This window comes from Hippoglossus hippoglossus, chromosome 8 (genome assembly GCF_009819705.1).
Source record: "Hippoglossus hippoglossus isolate fHipHip1 chromosome 8, fHipHip1.pri, whole genome shotgun sequence".
In the NCBI taxonomy this organism is placed as follows: domain Eukaryota; kingdom Metazoa; phylum Chordata; class Actinopteri; order Pleuronectiformes; family Pleuronectidae; genus Hippoglossus; species Hippoglossus hippoglossus.
The window spans coordinates 17,014,911-17,034,359 of record NC_047158.1 but is presented as its reverse complement, the minus strand read 5'-3'; the positions used below and the strand labels follow the sequence as shown (position 1 = coordinate 17,034,359).

General features: G+C 44.8%; 1 protein-coding gene across 11 annotated transcripts in view; it reads right to left on the bottom strand.

Moving 5' to 3' along the window:
- The window catches only part of cacna1aa (calcium channel, voltage-dependent, P/Q type, alpha 1A subunit, a), an 83,794-nt gene that overhangs the window by 11,931 nt on the left and 52,414 nt on the right, over positions 1-19,449 (bottom strand). For 5 of the 11 annotated variants that reach the window (XM_034593716.1, XM_034593718.1, XM_034593723.1 and 2 more), the window contains 12 exons: positions 17,643-17,726; positions 13,680-13,796; positions 13,428-13,493; positions 12,730-12,827; positions 12,450-12,600; positions 11,820-11,947; positions 9,727-9,823; positions 5,094-5,208; positions 4,522-4,629; positions 3,376-3,479; positions 1,806-1,915; positions 1,575-1,707 (listed from right to left, as the gene is read on the bottom strand). In XM_034593716.1, the coding sequence (XP_034449607.1) occupies positions 1,575-1,707; positions 1,806-1,915; positions 3,376-3,479; positions 4,522-4,629; positions 5,094-5,208; positions 9,727-9,823; positions 11,820-11,947; positions 12,450-12,600; positions 12,730-12,827; positions 13,428-13,493; positions 13,680-13,796; positions 17,643-17,726 (1,311 nt within the window). Of the gene's footprint in view, positions 1-1,574; positions 1,708-1,805; positions 1,916-3,375; positions 3,480-4,521; positions 4,630-5,093; positions 5,209-8,708; positions 8,806-9,726; positions 9,824-11,819; positions 11,948-12,449; positions 12,601-12,729; positions 12,828-13,427; positions 13,494-13,679; positions 13,797-15,727; positions 15,731-17,642; positions 17,727-19,449 lie in introns of all 11 variants that reach the window. The other 6 variants (XM_034593722.1, XM_034593720.1, XM_034593717.1 and 3 more) reach the window with 4 other exon arrangements.

The window sequence follows — 19,449 nt, the reverse complement described above, 5'->3', positions numbered from 1 at the left end:
CGGCTCCATTTCTGAATAGTGGGAGAAAGTGGAGGTGCATCGTCCATCTTTATATATAGTCTATAGGTAAGAGGAAGCTTTTATTGAAATGCTGGCAACATGCTTACTGGTCATTTTAGTTGTGTTGTCTCATTATGCCTGATGTTCGTATGATTCCATTTCCCTTCTATCTGACTGGTTTGCATGAAGCCGACAGCCACTCTCTTCTATCCAACTTTTAAACTTCTCTAGACCTCTGTTGACTGATATGGAGCGGTGTGATTGCGTTGACTGATACAGGGACCTGTCAGCCGCTCGGGGAGGTCTACAAGCAGAGAGGTTTAACGGCATGAAGACGGACACATGAGCCGCGAGACAGACTCCCAACGAAATGAGCAAACACACCGGTGAAGGAAAAATTCACTCAGATAGAGAATTGCGTTCAAAACAAAATGGAGCCAGTCAAAGAATGGTCAACGCTATATCACTGGTAACGTATGAATTGAGATTGCGAGAAATGAAAATGATCTACGAGGCAACAAGGCAGGACAGATGAGAGCGTATGAGCTTCTCTATTTTGTGCCGTGGTGAGATAGTTGTCCAGGCCATTGTCAGTTTGAACAAATATCTTTGCCCTGTTCAGACCTGGTATTAACACCTGATTGTTTTCTCCTGTGATCACTTGTAATCGGATCTCACTTCCCCGCTCAACGTGCGACTAAACACGCATGTGATTTGTGCTCATGAAGACCAAATAATGTAGTTTTTTACACAGTCCGAGTTTACAGATGTGTCCAACGACTGTGCATGTGTGTGTCGGTGTGTGCTTGTGTCTGTGTGTCTTTCGAGCGAGAGACAGAGACAGAGAGAAAGCAAGCAGAGTCAAGAAGGGCTGAATGAATCAATGAGGCATAAGCAGCCGTGCTATGAAGAAAGATTTTACCCATTTCAAAAATAAAATGGTGTTAAAGTGTTAAGTGTTAAAATCTTTCTATTCATCGTGAACATGTAACCGGACGTCTTTCATATGCGGCCCCGGACACTTTGGCGTTCGCACAGTGAAATGAACGTGGCCATGTATCTCACGTGCGATCGGATCCCTCTGGATGGACGTTAATACCAGATCTGAATGGAGTCGTATTTACTGCAGAGAAGCTTCAGATTACACAGCACATGAGGGAAGTTGTTCATTCTCACACTGACCTCAAGCTTATGTGTAAGATAACATTGATGGGACTGGGAAGCAAGAATCAAGTCGATGCCCTGATCAACAACAGGCTGCTGTGTTTTCCGTTCTAACCTCAGTTCCAATGAACACCAACACAAACGTGATGTCCCGGTGGAACTCTGCTCTCCATAGAAGTGGAGACACAATCTGTATCGCACTTCGTTTTACCTTCAGTGTCCTCAGCTCCTCTTTGCTTTGGTTCATTTGGTAGCAATGACATGAAAGTCAAAACAAATGCTGAATGGATCGAGTGTTTGTACTTGTTCACATAAACTTGGTATATGACAAGGATGCATTCATGTTTGTGGTCTGTATAGTGTGTGTGTGTGTGTGTGTGTGTGTGTGTGTGTGTGTGAGAGCTGTCTACCTGAGAGTTGCTCATGCTTCCCAGGCCATCCTCAGGGTGTCCCTCTGGGCTCCAGCTGCCAACTTTCTGGGACATCTCCTGAGCACGGGCCGTCACCCATGAAGTGCTTTCCGGGACCCCCCCCTCCACTGGCCTATGGCGCACGCACACACACACACACGTTCCATAAATGGTCTGCTTTCAACGGAGCACCTCCTGTGACGTCAAACACGCAAGCAACATCCAACTCACAGGCTGTTTACAGTCGTCTCAGGTAGAGGTAGGGCGTTGTTAAGTCCCGGGCCCCCATCCTGGGTGGGGGAAGGAGGCTCCACGCGCTGAAACAGTAATGGCGTTCGATTCTGTGTGAGATATACAACATGGCCGTCGCCAGCTATCAGGCAGACTGACAGGGAAATGCGGAGGAAAAGAGGCAGAGCAGGAGCAGCAGGGACGTAGAAAAGGGGGCTGTCGGCTGAAGCGAGGCAAAAGAGGTGAGGGACGAGGAGTAAAGGGGGGGGGGGGGAGGGGGGGTCTCGGATGCCCAGCAGCTGGTTGGAGGAGGAAATGGGTGCATTCTGGGACATAACAGTCCTATCTGTCCAGATCCCCAACTCTGAACCATTAGAGGCCCTTATACTTAAAAGCCCAAACAGGAATTCACCCACTCAGTAGCTCAGGATCGGATCGATAGGAATGATCAGTAATTATTCCGGATTTCATGTCATGATTTAAATACTTTGATGTGGATGCAGAAAGCTGAAGAAAATACATTTCAGTGAAACCAGAAGTAAAGACGAGGGGAGCGATAAGAGAGGGGCCTCGTTCAGAGGAGGGAACATCGTGGCAGAAAATCACTGCACAAACCCTGTGGGAGGGAACATATACCAGGTGAAATGCATGATGGGACAAGTCAAATATGAAACCCTGCATTCAGCCATACAATTATTCGTCATACACTTAGGATGTACAGTACAGTATAGGTGTTACCGTACAGTAACACCTAATAACAACCTCACCCCGTTTTAACGTGCTCATAAGCGTGTTACACATGCAAGTTGGATAAATAATCATAAGAAATGTCAAATTAAATCTTTCACATTCTGTATTTTTGAGCTTTGTGATTTGAAAACAAGTAACTTCCTTGTTTCAAATCCAAACCTCCTGAATCTATATGTGCAAGATCTAGATATGGTGTCATTGAACACTTGTATTAAAGGGGGAAGTGTGCAGACAGAAGGTTGCGGTGGTATCGTAATGCAAATCTAACATTCCCGGGGTCACAAGCTTGGATTATGGGGGAGTGAGAAGGTAAAGGCGTCTTCACAAGCGGTCGAGGTGAGAGAAGGTCGAAGGTTTCCATGATGTCGAGGAACGGGCACCTTAGGGGCTGTGACAACATCTCAGCCTGCTTGAAAATAAAACCCTGTAGCCACAGACATATAAACTGGACCAATATGCACATTAGTTTATAAACAACTACTGGATTATTGTTACGAGTATGAATTATGGTTTCGTCTGCTCGGAGCTAAAGTTACTGCAAAAGAATAGGTGACAGACTTTGTCCAGCAGATGGCAGCATGGTTTCTACTGTTGGTAAAAGGAGGAAGCAGATTGTGAAGTTTTTTGTGTTCACCCCCTGTGTGGACTTTTCTATGTGACTGAATGAAGACTCCTCCCTGATCTACAGGGGTTGTCACAGCCCAGGCTCGTATGAATGGGGGCAGCAGCCCTGCAGCCTTGGTTTCAGTGCGTCAGTCTGCCTTTAAAAGGGTCGGATGCAGGTCGAGTGGAGGCTTATTCTGCCTGAAGACGACAATACCTGCTCATCACGAAGAGCCTGCGAGCGCTTGATCTTGCTCTGGCGGTAGTACTCCATGATCATCATGGCAGCGTAGATTTTCCCCACTGTCAGGTCTGTCGCTGCTGAGAGAATGACAAGTTACCCTGCAAGATTAGACCCTTTGGAATGGACCCTGAGCGCAAGGAATGGCAGAGAGGGGTGATGCGTGCACACAGGAAAACACTCGCTCTCACACACACACACACATCTCACATACACATGAACATTGAGCAAAAGGTCTTTTCACAGACAGATTGATATTGTTTAAAAATCTTAAGTCACTTATTTTTTTTTTTTATATATAAAGGCTTTTGTTTAACTTTATATTGTACAGATGTCAAATCTTGTATCGGAGGATCTCATGCATGAAACAGCACAACGAAACGAAACAAAAACACGGTCGCTCCAGAAATTAGTTAACATGCGATCATAAGAACCACACAAAAATAATAATGCAATAAAATCTGTGATTGAAAATGAATATTTGGACTTGATTGCAAATTCATTCTCAATATATACTCAATTTCCTAGCTACTAACAATGCTCATCGCAAATTTCATGCAAATGTGCACTTGTTCTCAGTCTAATTCAAAGTTTAAATACACAGTATTTTTTTTTGTCACATGCAATCAGCCACTTGCTGCCCCTGGAGTGAAAAGACATCTATAGAGAGTTGATCTATAGTAGGGCACCCTCTGATCTCAGGCACAGACAGCTGGGGGTCTCCGACTAGTGGGGGGGTCTTTTCTGGTGAGTGTAACTTTCTGTTGCTGAAGGAGAGGATTGTGTGTATACAGCTGTCTGTCTAGTGCTGACTGTTTGTGTGCACATCTTACACTACTTATGCTTCTGCTGCTGATGTCCATGATATAAATATGTCTCGACAGACTAGAGGTGTGAGGTTGTGCGTGCGTGTGTGTGTGTGTGTGTGTGTGTGTGTGTGTGGGAGGGGGGAGGGGGGAGGCGGCGATGTGCCAGCTGATTCAGAGGGTGCAGCAGTGAGAGAGACTGGCTGAGAGAAGCGGTCCTCGGGTGGCGTGAAGAGAAAACAAACGTCGGAGAGCCGGGCGTCGCAGGGTGGCTGCATCCAAGCCGCGTTGCTGCGCCTGCACTCTTTCAACTTACACTTGTGCGGCGTCACCAGCAAATCCAGAGTCTTTTGGGAGAGGTTGGGCCAGATCGCCATCATCTCCTTCCTCAGCTCTGCGTCCATCTGGTGCTTGTCAACACCACCTAGGCATATTCAACGAACACGCGCATGCATGCACACACGCAGACAGATTCACGGACAACCATGCCCAAGTACATAGACAAACCCAAAGTCAGACACGTGGACATGCATGTACGCAAGATGAACAGTACCATCCAGACAAAAGGTAAGAGGGAGGACACACAGACATAAAAAACAAACAGACAGAAGAAAGTTTCTATTAGTTACAGTAGATAACAATAGAAGATACGATCAATTCAACTGTAGAGGACGATGTACAGTACGCAGGCTGAGATTCCACAGGACCTCAACCTTCACGTTCACACACGCTAACAGTAGGAGAAGCATCAGGAGGAGCCGGAGGCCTCTGGGTTCACGGCACAGAGAAACAAGACGTGTGCTGCACTCGAGGGGGGGGGGAGACATGAAACAGAAGAAGAGCGTATAAAAAACTTTGAATGAAAGGAGATAAGAGGGATTTCCAAACCTTCCGCACCCTTGGCGATCTTGATGTCCAGCGCTGTGCGGATCAAGGCCATGAGGGTGGAGTTGAAGTGGACCGTGTTGTCGTCGGCCACGGGCAGATCCATGCGGAGCAGCCTCTGTGGGAGAGCCAATCGAGGGGGGAAAGCCGTGAGAGAACTGGGGTGGGGTGTGTGTGTGTGTGTGTGGAACCTCCAGGTGACAGGAAGGGAGGAGGGGTTTGGGTCGGGGAGGGTGAAGGAGCTGTGAAGAACATCTGCAGCAGCCAATGACTGCGTCCGTCTCTGCCTGTAACACGTTTATACTCGGATGCGGCGTCAAATTGCACGTATTTGAATTTTAGTGGATATTAAGCATCAAGGATTTTGATGCTGTTTTTGATATGAAAGAACCTGTGAGCACCACGGCAACCGATGAAGACGCTTACCTAGAATCGTCCCAGGCTTATATTCAGTCATTCATTTCCCTCTCATGTTATGTTTGTATGCGTTTCGAGGCCTCACAGGTTTGTTGAACCTTCAATGAGAAAACAGGAGGACCGACTATCGCTATCCACAGCTCCTCCTAAGGGTTTGGAGGTTCACATTGAAAACAACACAGACCAGATGACAAACCAATAAACCACAAAACGATCTAAGGAAAGGGAACGCTTTTGTTTTTGTTTATTGGTTTGATCCTTTTTTCTTTGGTCTTGTTGGTTTATATAAGATACACAGACACACACCAACTCACAGATGACGTTCGTGTGCGTTTGGTGACAGAAGACGGCGAAAACCCGGACATGCAGCAGATCATGCTTCCCCCTACATCCTGATTAAATGCCTCTCCTCTAATCCACCCATCAAAACTTTGTTTTAAATCCACAACCCCCCCCCCCCCCCCCAACCCCTTCTTGCACATCCCACCCTCATGCGGCATGCGATGCGCACACAAAATGCCTCACAGGACAAGCAGCTGCGCAGCCGTACACAGAAAGCATCCTCTGTTGACAACATTAAAATGAGTTTGTGAGTTGTTTTTTTTAACGTGGCTGTTCTTGGAGGGAAATAAGAAGAATCTGTAGACAATGGGGCTATAGGCTGTATAACGATAGAGGCTCTAGCTCTATCGCTAATCATCTGATGTCTAATGTGTGGAAAATGGGCACACACTCGGAGGTTAATAGGTGAGAGAGAGCAGCATTCTGCGGAAAAAGAAATATGAAGGAGGAACTAAAACATGGCCGCCATGAAAGTGTTGTTCTGGCGCATGATTGCAGGCGACCGTAATCCACGTGTATGTAGGAAATGTACGATGAACATTCAGCCGGAAAGTAGATGTAAGAAGAGGTGAAAGGGGAAAAGCTGAAGGGACAGAGATGACAGAGGAATAAAAATCGATTGTTTATAAGCTGGAGCAGGTAAAGAGAGAAAAAGTGACCAAACTACCAGAGGAACAAAAAAAAAGACACATCACCATACTTAGTTGGCTGTGTCTGACAGAGAAGTTCGGAGGTTAGGAACAGTGGAGCTAGACGGGCCACTGTTCTGTGGACTGGTCGGAAGGTCAAAGGTATATCAGAGCCTGGGATATCTCTGATTGGAAAAGGGAGGTAATAATCATCAAGGGGCAGGTTAAGATGCTCGGGAAGGTTTTAGCCAAACACCAGGCATGACAAGCACGTAAGGTTGTTGAGTGGGAGAGATGCACTTTGACTGCAGGGAGGAGGAGCAGTTTGAGGGTAAAATGAAGAAGGTAGAAGAGAGAGAAAGCACCTGATGTAAAGATGGAAGATGGCAGAGGTTGGGGTTAAATACATAAACATGATTTACTAAGGAGGAAACAGCTCGAGCTGCAAAACCTGGGTGGAATAGTACAATTTAGCTGCCAAGCTGGTCATGGTTTCACCCCCGTTTGTTTATTTGTTTGTAAGATTATATAAAAACTACGGCACAGATTACCATGAAGCTTGGTGGAAGGATGCCGTATGGGTCAGGGAGGAACCCATTGTATTTTGGTGTGGATCCAGATCCGTACACTTTCTTTAACATTGCATTTACTCATCATTTTTGTTGATTTCTCAGAGAATAACTCCATATGAAAAAATATCAGGTATTATTTAGGACTGATATTTGATGAGTGTGTGCAGTTTGGTGCAGATCCAAATAAAAATCTGGATCTTTTTTCATGCCGGCAGTGCCATTCTAGAGTTGGAGTGGAGGTTATGGATGGAAAGTGTGGGTAGGAGAGTCTACCCACCTTGACTGACACATTATAAATTGCACTCTTATTTAAACCCCAACCACATGGAAGCATACTTAGTGTATAATATTAGCACTATTTCCCCAGGTCTGCTGGAGGAGGAGGGAGGATAAAGCAATGGTTGGCGATGGGGTGATCTCCTGTGCCTACAGGCTGTTTGGCCGGCTGTCCCCTGAGGCAGGCTCACAGTGATCTGCCAATGATGTCTCGTGATTCTGTCGCTCTGATCACAAGAGGAGTCGCAGGAGATCGTGGTAACATGAGGGTAAATCTGTTTGTTATCATTTCTGTTTTATTTTCTCATCCCGATAACAATTTGCGTACGACAGACAGGGTGCGCGTGTGCAGGTGGGGAGCTGGTCGTGGTGGTTTTTACGGTCATGCAGAAGACAGGTGAGGGAGTGTGTCATGTGCGGGGAGGGGAGCGGTATGCAAGAGATGAGGGGTGCAGGGGGGGGGGGGGCTGGAAACAGAATAGAACTGCATTGACGACAGAACCAAAGGACAAAGAGAAGATTGGACTTGCAGATATAAAAAGGCTGCTCGGGGGAAGGGGGGGGGGGTGGGGAGGGGGGCTTGGAGCTGCTACATGAAGGGTGACAGAAAAAAAGAACAGCCTCTGTGTGGCGACCGAAGGCTCTCAGAGGAAAACACATCACTGACACAAGCCCTTCTGCTCTCTCTACCATGAGAAATAACAGAGAAGATCCTACGTGGAGGTTGATGTGACCTGATTCTGTGTGTGTTTGTGTGGAAATGTGTGCGAGTCCGCCCCCCCCCCCCCCCCCCCCCCCCCCCCCCCCCCCATCCACAGGACGGAACGAGTCGGAGGACGTAAGTCTGGTGGACCTTCCAAGCCCTGCTGCACACGCATGCTTCTAAGAGTGTGTGTCTTCAGCAGCGTCCACGTGTGTGATTGATGAACATATTTCAACATATTAAAATAATTGCTTTGCTGTATACACTCACTACAATCACTCTGTTTGCCGAGTAATATGAAACAGCGCTGATTGTAATGTGCATACTTGTCTAAACGAGTCTCGTGTCCGTCGTATACGGTGCAAACGAGCTGAGAAGGTCCCTCTTTTCGTCCCCTCCTGTGGATACACATCCTGCGTAACCCCTGGACCTAAGTGTCTTGCTCCCTGCGCCCACCAATCCCACACCACCACACAACGCCACAACACCGATCAGCCCACCCCCACTTTCCACGAGAAAAGAAACAGAAACAGGAAACCAAAGAAACAACGACACTAAAGTTTACAGCACGTTGAGCGCTTAGAGGTCCCGGGCCCCTCCCTCTCCCTCCTGGCCCCTCCCCCAAAGGCCCTCCCTGACACCCATACGAGACTCGGGTGTAGATGGGCTCCTTTCTGACCTTGTAGGCCACCCGTGCTGGACACCTCTTCCCGAGGCCTAGTGGAGGACACATGTGCCTCAGCATGTCATACATTTCCCTGCAACTGATCCTGCCACTGCATCGTGGGCCAGTGCCACCAACCCCGTTAACAAAAGCACAAAAGAAAAGGGAGAGACAGAGGTGTTGAGAAAGGGAGAAACAAGTTGCAGCGAGAGAGAGAGATGGAGGAGACGAGTGATTAGAGGATAGAGTTAAAAAGAGAGAGAGAAGGGTCACAGCGTCAGAAATTGAGAGTAGACAAAAGGAGAAAGGGAAAACAAAGCAAAAGAACAAAACAACAGGAAGACAAGGTTATTGGGCTGATTTGGAGAAACTCTGGCCGAGTGGCTCCTCTACGAGCTACAGGACTCTAACGCTGTCATGTGAAAAAAAGAGAGGGGGGGGTAAATGACAAGGGGACGGGAGACAACAGGAGGAAGATTTGAGGAAATAAATGTTCTCAAAAGACAATTCTGTTCAAGCAGGACAACAGTGTGTACGGTGCGTGTGTCCGAGTGTGTGCACAGAGGAGCAGGGCAGGCGCCAAGCTGCTCCTGCGCAGACGAGGAGAGAGGGGAGGAGGAGGAAGGGGTGTCAATGCAGTTTCTGTCTTTCCCCCAACCCCCAAAAACCAAGAACAATGCAACACTACAGTGGGCAACCATAGCTTGCTACATTATAGCCATGGCTCCACAGCAAGCAAAATAAAAAGAGTATTAAAAATAAAAACAAATATTTTACAACGTGGTAAAACTTCTTAATATGCTTTTTTTTTTTTTCATTTCACTGAGTGCATTTCACATGCGTCTCTGGGTGTCTGCATTGTCCCGCACATTCTCTCAGCAGTTCAGAATGCAAGTCGATAATGGTGGAAAAGAAGTTGTAAAAAAATTGAAATGAAAAAGAAATCAATAAATAAAGCAGCATTCACTCCATTCCTGGATGCTGTGGCTAGCACGTGTGGTTGAGAGAGATTTTGTTTGAATGGAAGTCAAACCTTGCAGGCCACCCTATGGGGGCATTTCTTGCCTAAGCCCAGAGGCGGATCGATAACTCGTAATAAACTGTACATGTCCTTATAATGAATGCGCCCGCTGCAAGAAGAATAAAGGGAGTTAAGAAACACACGAGAGCACACACACACACACAGGAGAACACACACAAAAACATCCAGAAATAAGAGAGAACATAGGGAGGAAGAGCACAAGATTGACAAGTATACACAGTAAATACTTTTATACTGAAGTACGTTAACTATCCAATAATCTCTATAAACAGATTCTGCATCAGAATATGCAGAATCTGGGTTAATCAAGATTTAGGGGCCAAAGTCTGTTTCTAGTTTGACCAATCACATTTGAGCAAACTTTGGTCGCCCGCAGCTCAACAGTAAGTATGGAGAGAAGAAAAAAAAAGGCCAAAATGTCCTGTGGACCTAAAACACCCACAAAAGATATCTGCTTGTGTTTTGTGTGGAGAAATGTTCGGCTTCATTCATTTGTACTTATGCGTGATGTTTGAGTGTAAACGGCGAACGGGAGACGGAGTCTACACTGGAAGCCACAAAATATTGGCTGTTGCCCCCAGAGGCTAATTTGTCATCAGACGAGCCAGTCTGAGTTTACAGATGTGTCCTGTGTTTGTGTGTCGCCATGAGAGAGAGAGACGAGTCAGGAGGCGCTGAATGAATCTGATTCAGTTGCAGTGAAGATTTTACGAATTTAAGAAAAAGTATCAGTCCTGATGTCGAGGTCAGGGTTGATATTTTGGAGATAGCCGAAAAAACCACCTCCGAATGTACGTCTGGCGTGATGGAATCGCTATCGAACTCAGAGCTGTCGAACTTGAGATCGGATCACAGAAACCACATGTTAATACCAGGTGTGTACGGGGCCACACACACACCCATACACACTTTATTCTGTTGTTATTTTTTCCTCTCCGTCTTCTCTCCAGTCCAAACCCCTGACAGGATATGCGCACGATGTAATTAAGCAATTGCTAACAGAGTAGAAAAGCATATGCTTGGGCGAACAGCTAAATGCTTAATAGCTGCTTGTGTTGTGTGCAGATCGCCTCCCTCTTAAATATGTGTTCAGTGTCATCCACGTGTCTGCGCTTCCTGTCGCCTGCGTCCCGAGCAACTGTGTCCGTACCGCAGTCCGTGATGTAGCGATGCTAGCTCCGAGAAAAAGCAATGTTCTAACATCTACGAGGTGACATTTGGAAAGAAGGTAAAGATTTCACATCTTAATGATCTTTCCTGTAGATCTGAACATGACCCTTCAGCCTTTCATCTCCTTTTCCTTTACGTTTCCTATTGCTGCTGTTTAAAGTATTCTACCTGTGTGTGCACGTGTGGACAGCATGAGGGAAACACACAGGCACTGGAATACAGATACCATGAAACTTAGCATGTCTACAGTATGTTTAGGCTTCAGGAGTCAGACAGGGAGGAGGCTGGTTTGGAGTGTAGACGTTGCCACATTAAGTTTTTTGGCAGTATGCAGATTCCAGAAGAAGGGGAGGTGTTTTGGAACGGGTTTGGGGGGAGGGGGGGTTATTTAAAGACAGTTTACAGAAAAAGGGGTGGAGGAGGAGGGAGGGGTTGTACGGTGCGAGAGAGATAACCAGCTGCCAGAGGTTTGAGGTTATTCTCTAATCCGGTACATCCCTCTTGCAGCTATCAACGAATTGACGCTTCTGCTTTTGTAATGTGCCGTTTGAATTACAATGTGTGTACCGGCGTTTTACCAAAGTAAGTACGCAAAAAAAAACCGAAACAAAAAAAGATTCACGAAACTGTTGAGAGGTCACTGCTTAGGCCCTGCTCTGTGTGAATAAGCATATTAAGACACGTACAAGAAACATACAATAGAGCATTTGGTGTATCTGAGGTTGTAAAACAGCATCTGTGTTTAAAAGTGGGAAATGTTAAGAGTTGAACTGTTGACCACTTCTAACTCCTGTGCAAACGTAATGTGTGCAAGTAGTTCTAGGCAGGTAAATAAAAGTTTTAACTGGGTGTGTTTAAAAAAAAAAAAAAGATATGTAGTATGTGCACCCGAGGGCTTGCATGTTACCACGTACCAGGCCGCAGGATCATATTCGGCCCATATCCTGACATACTCATCCAGGTGGTGAGGTCCCAGTATGGATGAATCTCTAGTCAGGTACTCAAAGTTGTCCATGATGACGGCTACGAACAGATTCAGCATCTACACATGAAAACACACGTGAAGAGGAAAGTAGACGTTACAAGTGGAGCAAATCAAAACAGATCATCAGCTCACAACGCCACCTAGTGTTTCAAACTGTCTCGGACAACATTCTCGCGGAGTCAAACCCAGAAGACAGATGTAATTTAGCCACTAAACTCTGGCTACATCCAAACTACTATGTTTTCGCTTGTAAATTAAAATAATCTCTGTCCATACGAGCACTTTGGCTCCTTATCAGTTTTAATCCTCAACCTTATTAACACACCTGAAAACGCATATCACGTGACCGCTCATGTACACACGGCCTGACCGGCTCAGGTCCTGCTGGACACGGAAATTATTGTCGCAGATTGCTCGAATAATATCTTGTCTCCTAAATATGATCGTAGTTGTATCATTGTAAAATACAGAATCTGTATTAATCTCATAATCACAAAGAAAGAGCAAATTATCCGTCTTCCTGAATGGTGACGAAGGAGCCGGATCATTGTGTGCTCACCAAGAATGAACAGAAGAAGATGAAGGAGACAAAGTAGAGGTAGGCAAACTGGCTGCCACACTCTGGCTCCGGGTTCCCCGCCAGGGGGTCGCAGTCTTTACTTCCCAGACATGCCAGCATGATCTCGTGCCACGCCTCCCCTGTTGCGCTCCTAGAAAAACCCAAAGAGATTCCTTGATTCAGGAGGGATTCAGGATTCAAAGGATTTTTAACAATGTTTTTGGACGATAAAAGACTATGTTATGTAGACATTGCAAACATCACATTTAAACACACGCACCTGAAGAGGAGCATGAGAGCCTGTACGAAGGTCCTGAAGTTGTTGTGCTGGTTGATGGCGGAATCTTGGTCTTCTTCTATAGCAATATTCCCAAACAGCTGTCAAACCCAAACACACTGTTAACATGGAAAACCAGCTGTTCATCACTTTTCAGGCATCACTTTGTTGCCACCGCAGGACTTTTTGAATCCAGATTTAATCCAGAAACTAGTTTACAAAATCTAAGGTCATTCCATCATTTTATTTTAATTGCATTATTTTACTCTTACAACTTATTTTTATATTGTTCATACAGATTCTATCCTTTTTATTTCTTTTACTTCTTTACCTCCTTTATTCTGCTCTTATTAATTTCTTTTTGGAATATTCTTTTAAACTCTGCTTTCTGATTTTGAATCAATTTCTCCTAATTCTGTCTCTGTGTTGTCTTTAAAGTCCCTGTACAGCACCTTGAATCTACCTCTGTGCATCTAAATGTGCTTCATAAATAAAACTGCCTTGCAAAGAGTGCAACCAATGTCCACTGCTTTCTTAACTAACCTTCCCCTCCCATCATGCACCGAATCCTTACGACCGCCATCATCCTCCTCCGGCTCCTTCTATACCTCGTCAACCTACTCATCATCGTTATCCTATAAAATACATTTAATGCTTCCCAAATGCATCCTAGCACATTTTAGCACGAGGCCGTCACCCACCTGCATCCCAATGATGGCGTAGATGAAGAACAGCATGGCAATGAGGAGGCAGACATAAGGCAGAGCCTGAGGAGAGAAACATTCATCGTATGAGGGCCCCGTGCACGCTAGTATACGAGACTGCACCAAGGCATTGTCTATGTATATATACACAATATTAGACGTGTGTATGAAAAATGCAGACATGTGGATGCATATAATTCCCCCCCCCCCCCCCCGTGTGTGTGATATGCTGAGAAGTTGAGAGTGAACCTTGAAGGACTGAACGAAGGTCCAAAGCAAGATGCGGATGGTTTCTCCCTGCCTCAGCAGCTTGATGAGACGAGCTGCCCTGAACAGCCTCAGGAAACTTAGGTTGATGAAATTATTCTACAGAGTACGGCAACGGCATAACCAGAGAGAGAGAGAGAGAGAGAGGCAGAGAGGGAGAGAGACAGGGAGGGAGAGAGAGAGAGAGAGAGAGGGAGAGACAGAAACAGATAGAGAGAGAGAGGGAGAGGGAGAGGGAGCAGGGTGTAGAAAGGATTAGGATTGAAAGGTGAAGATAGGAAAGTGAAGGAAGCAATAAAGGGAGATGAAAGCAGAAGGAGAGGGAGGAGTTGGGGTCAGAATAAAGGGAGACAGTTTTAGTACAAAGTGTGCAAACTATTTTCCGCACAAAACCAAAGCAATAAAATGAAAGGAAAGACAGTCAAAAACAAAACTGATTCAAACTCAACACAAACCAAAAGAACCAGGAGCCAAACAAGTCAAAGCAAACCAAACTCAAATCAGCAAGGCTCTGACAAGCGTTTCATATCCATCGGGTTAGACAAAACCAAACAAAACAACACAGGGGGGGAGGGAAGTCATCCAAATCTAACTAGTTTCATCCAATTGGGTTATGTGGGAGTCATTGTGGTGAGTAGTTAATGTGCAGGGACGTCAGGACGTTTTCTTGGAAGGACAACCAAATGCACTAATTCTCTCAAGGCAGGAATATGCAATCGTTTAAAAATAAAGCAAGCACACAGCATGCAGATGTGCACCAATACGAGGCAATCCAATAGGATTGGCTGCCAAAGTCATGTGACATACGACAGCTATGTCACAGCCGAATAAGAGCAAGACGGTGGTTGATGGACCAGTTAAGGTCTTTATATACAAGTTCATATATTTCCAATATCAGCAGTTTGATATGATGTAGTATTAAGGTCACATGAAAGGGGAAACAAGTCGAGAATAAAGTTGTAATATCACGAGAATGAACTCATAATATTAAGATAATAAAGTTTTAATATTAAGAGAATAAAGTTGTAATATTACGAGGCTATTGTTGTTTACATCTGAGTGCAATTCACAAGTGTTTTGTAGTTTCTCAAGAAACAATGAAATTGTTAATTAAGATTTTAGATACTGAAATATGATTGTTTTCTTATCTTAATCTTATTTTAATATTACGACTTTTTCAAATTAAATTACGACTTTATTCTTGTAATATTATGACATTTTTGGACATTAATTTCGTAATATTACAACTTTATTCTAATTCCCCCCCCACATATGGCTCTAATGCTCCGTGTATGATGATCTGCTATGTGAGCTTTTCCATTTTATTCCATTATATTATTTCCATTATTATAAATGTAAACTAAATCTGTAATATGATAGAGTTCAACCATTTACCACAGTAAAATACAAAAGATGGCAAGTTTGGGACTGGCAGCAGGCACATGCAGGTCACAATACAGCATGTATCACATTGCTGTGTGTGTGTGTGTGTGTGTGTGTGTGTGTGTGTGTGTGTGTGTGTGTGTGTGTGTGTGTGTGTGTGTGTGTGTGTGTGTGTGTGTGTGTGTGTGTGTGTGTGTGTGTGTGTGTGTGTGTGTGTGTGTGTGTGTTCCTGCCACAGACATGCAAGGGGCCTCATGCATCACTTGTTCTCTCTGCCAGGGGCAAAGCTTTAGACTCGCTCAGTCGTTTCTGGAAACATTCTCCCAGTCACTGTCTTATGTACGGACGTGTACATATGTGCATACAATGAATGGCAAATCCTTTACAAACAGAGCTCTAGTTTTCTGTAAAGGATGAAGACTACGGGCAGGATTTATGGCTGAGTAATATATAAGAATACAGTATTGATACAGTGACTGGCAGAGAGGTTAGTAAACGTGGTGACAAATGAAAGATTTTCACAAAAGTTCGGAGTTCTGTGTGGTGGAGGGTCAGGCAAAGCATTCACGTTTCACAGCCGTTAAACACTGGCCGGGATGCAGGGAAAACAGATGCAGGAAAATAAGATCTCCAAAAAAATTACAAACCATCTACATGTGGATGTTGCAGACATATGGTTTATAGCAGCAAATTTTTGGATTTTTGTTTTTTTTGGTTGGTTCGAAGAACAACCAGAGAGATTGACCAAGCCGGGGTGTCATGGGTGGACACAGAGGATTCATAGTGCATTTTGATTGGATGGAGTCGCAGGACGTAGTAGTTGTTGGGAGTGGGGGAGAGGGGGAGGGGGGGAGAAGGGGGCATGGGGGGAGGGGGGGCGAAGTAGATTACAGCGGGTCGTCGTAAAGTTTGTAGACGATTTAAAGAAAGCATGTGAAAAGATAAAAAACAAGAAAGAAATGGAACGTCATTACAGAGACAGGTTAGCACAGCAGCAGCTTTCAGTCTGCAGATTCTCCGTGTAGCAGGGATACCAAGACAGCGCGGGATCGATTCGGAATAAACAAACAGTCTCTGGAAATGAGTTTAAAAACAAACCAGCCGCAGGAATATTTACTAGAAGCTGGCTGGTGAAAAAGCATCAATTTACTCTTTAAACGAGCTTGAGTCATTGGTATCCCTTGCTTCGGCAGACAGACCTGGTAGGTAAGGAGTTGGTGAAGCTGCATCAACCTTTTTCCTGATAAATCTGTCGAATACAGTTTAAGCATCCCGTTCCTACCAGGTGCATCTTCAAATCTGCAAGAGCAACTCTCCAAAAGTTGATCGGACAGAACGCAAAGCAAATTTTCAGCTCACGTTATTATCGCAGGTTATTGTCCCAATAAGTTCGCTCAGATCTACTGTTTTTTTTGTGACTTGTTCAAATCACAGAGATGCATCTTCACCTCAGTTTTGACTGGCGTGGAGATAACTCACTTCCAACACTGACTAACATATGTGCACTGACTTTGTATGCTATTGCTTTGTGTCTGAAAATCACTTCACGTTCTGTCTGACCGCACCTTTTGAAATAATTTCCTAAATAAAATAATCAATCAAAATAGACTCTCTCCACATGTATATACACTCACACATAGATACATATATACACACAGCACACGTCAGAAGTTCCACGGCCATATCGACGGATAAGAAGTTCTCGCTTGTGAGAAAACTGCATTGGATGCCACTCGCAGGAGGTCTGACTGTCTGCGTGGACGGTAAAGACTTTATGGACGATAGAGCGAGCGAGCGTGATGCAAATAGCGCTGCAGACAGCTCAAGGAATCAGTGGAGTGAAACACTAACTTATAGATTTCTCATGTTTTCATGATACTACATTAAATTAAATGTAAATGTTTTTGGTTCATTATAAAACGGTTAGAATATGACGGGTCACCACAGTTTAGATAATTAATGTGAAACACTAAACGCACAAAGGCTATTTTTTAAAAAGTAAATATTAAATATTTTGGCTTAAAACTTTATTTAAACATTGAACATCAGACATGTGGTAAACTGTTCTTCAAGTTCTGTTATATTTGTCTCACTTTTTTTTGCTGATCCCAAAAAAACGACCCGATCCGTGACCAAGAACCATGACCTGATCTGATCCGAGCCGCGGGTGTTGAGATCCGTTGCACCCCGACTTGCTACAGAGCATCAGCCGGGCTTTCTGCCTTTTTTTTCCCGTCTGCGGCTCAGTGCCGGCGAGCCTCAGTCGGGTCTCTCCTCGTCCCACCAACTGGGACAATTATATAAGACTTTCAATAGATGTTTGTGCATGACTGAGCAACGCGAGACTCAACAGAGGCCTCTAACTCATGCTCTCCCTTCCTTGTCTTGACTGCTGTATGTTTTCCAGACAATGTGACGGATGTGCGAGGCCACGGACGCATGCTGGCACTCACCTAACAGTCTTCACTTGGTCACTAAACAGGCAAACAACATACATTTCTAACACGATATCACTTCTCTCTCTCTCAAACATAGAGACAGGCACGAGATCCTGCTACTTACCCCCAGCTCGGTGACCAGAATGTCGGTGATGCTGCCCAGAACTGTCACACAGTCAAAAATATTCCAGGCATCTTTGAAATAATTCTGGGGTCAGGACAAGAGAGAGACAGAAGGAAAGGAGACGACGGAGGGAGGGGAGAGGAAACAGGGAAGTTGGGAAGGTGATGAGAATGACACGGTAAGATTCAGACAAACGCGGATGTTTGAGAGAGATTGACGGAGAAATGGAAAAAAAAAAGACAAAAAGAGCGAGAGAAGGAGGGAAAGAAAGAGAGAGAAGGAGAACAAGAAAACATGTCAGTATCCGACAGGAACAGGAGAGGAATTAGATGAGACAAATGGACCATCAGTGATGGCATGTTGAGCGGATGCCAGCAGACAGGCCAGCTGAGGACAAACTGTACTGCATCAGAAGACGACAACATCACATACTGTATCTGAATCTTATAAATCAAACAAACTCAAACTGAATTCATCTCTTACATCTATTTAATAAACTGGATCCATATATCTGCGTACACACGCAAACAAATAATTTAAGGTTTTTTAAATAGTTCTCTTTATACGTCAGGAGTCAAAGAGAAAAGACGATGAGGACAAAATGCTGTTGAGGGAAGTCTGCTTCTTTTTTTGCTCTCCTACATTTCGCCTGTAGCCAAACTGTGCATTAGACAAGTGGAGGGACATGGAGAGAGCAAGGGAGGTGGCTATTAAAATAAACCACCTTGACACACACACACACACACAGGCCTAGTGTTGTTTGTGTGTATGCAGGCGGAGGGGCACGAGTGTGTTTCAGGTTGCTCCCCTAGATTCAAAATCCTGTCCCACTTAATCTCCACCCTCCCTGTAATCTTTGCTTATTACCGCCCGTCTGTCATTCACTCTCCTTCTTCTAATTACTGTAATACCGTCTTGTCCGTCCTGTATCTCCTCCCTGAACTAATATTTCTCCTCTATCCATTTATTTCTCTTCTTCGCCGTCCGTCCGTTCTTCCGCTGGTTTCTAGCAGTTTCCCATTTCTTTATTACCCATAATCGTGTCTCTGTTGCTCATTATTTCCCCCCGAAGTTTCTCTTGAACTACGTGAGCATTAATCAACGACAAACAATGCATCCCAGTGGTACAACATAATGGATGGGGGCTGCGGTGAAGTCCTCCACAATATGAAAAATAGCGGCATGTCATTTTCCTAATCGATTGTTCTCTACATTGTTTGGTTTCAGTCGCTTTAGTTTATCTTAGTGTAGCTGAATATACCTTTCTCCTACGACTTATACAGTAACCCCAAAAAAAACATAACACAGAACTGGACAGTGAGGAAAGAGTGGGCGTCAGATATATTGGATCTACACTATGGCTCCAGCTACACAACTACAGTTTTGACACGTATCACTGTTGCTGCGTTAACACCTGCTGTCCACCCAGCTCCAGAGTTTTTGATTCTGATTTTGATTCACCTAATTCGGCCCCCTGTTTGAAAAATGCCTTGTAATATGAGCAGGAAAAAACTGAGGCATTTGGAAATGCTGTCAACACTTACTGTCAGTAACAGATCCAAAGTCAACGTCGGCCCAAGAATAGAAATCCCTCATCTTACTTTTCACCATTGTTGTTTGTTTGTTGGAGTAGACAATCTGCTTCCTGTTTATATCGTCATGCACCGGCCCAGTGTACCTGACTGGTCCCGTGATATGCGTTCTCAGGTGAGTTAGTATGTGTGTTAGTATGTTTTCTTTATTAAGTTTTAAAACTAAAACGCATTTGTATGGATACAGCCTGAATCTTAGGAGTTGATGTCATTGG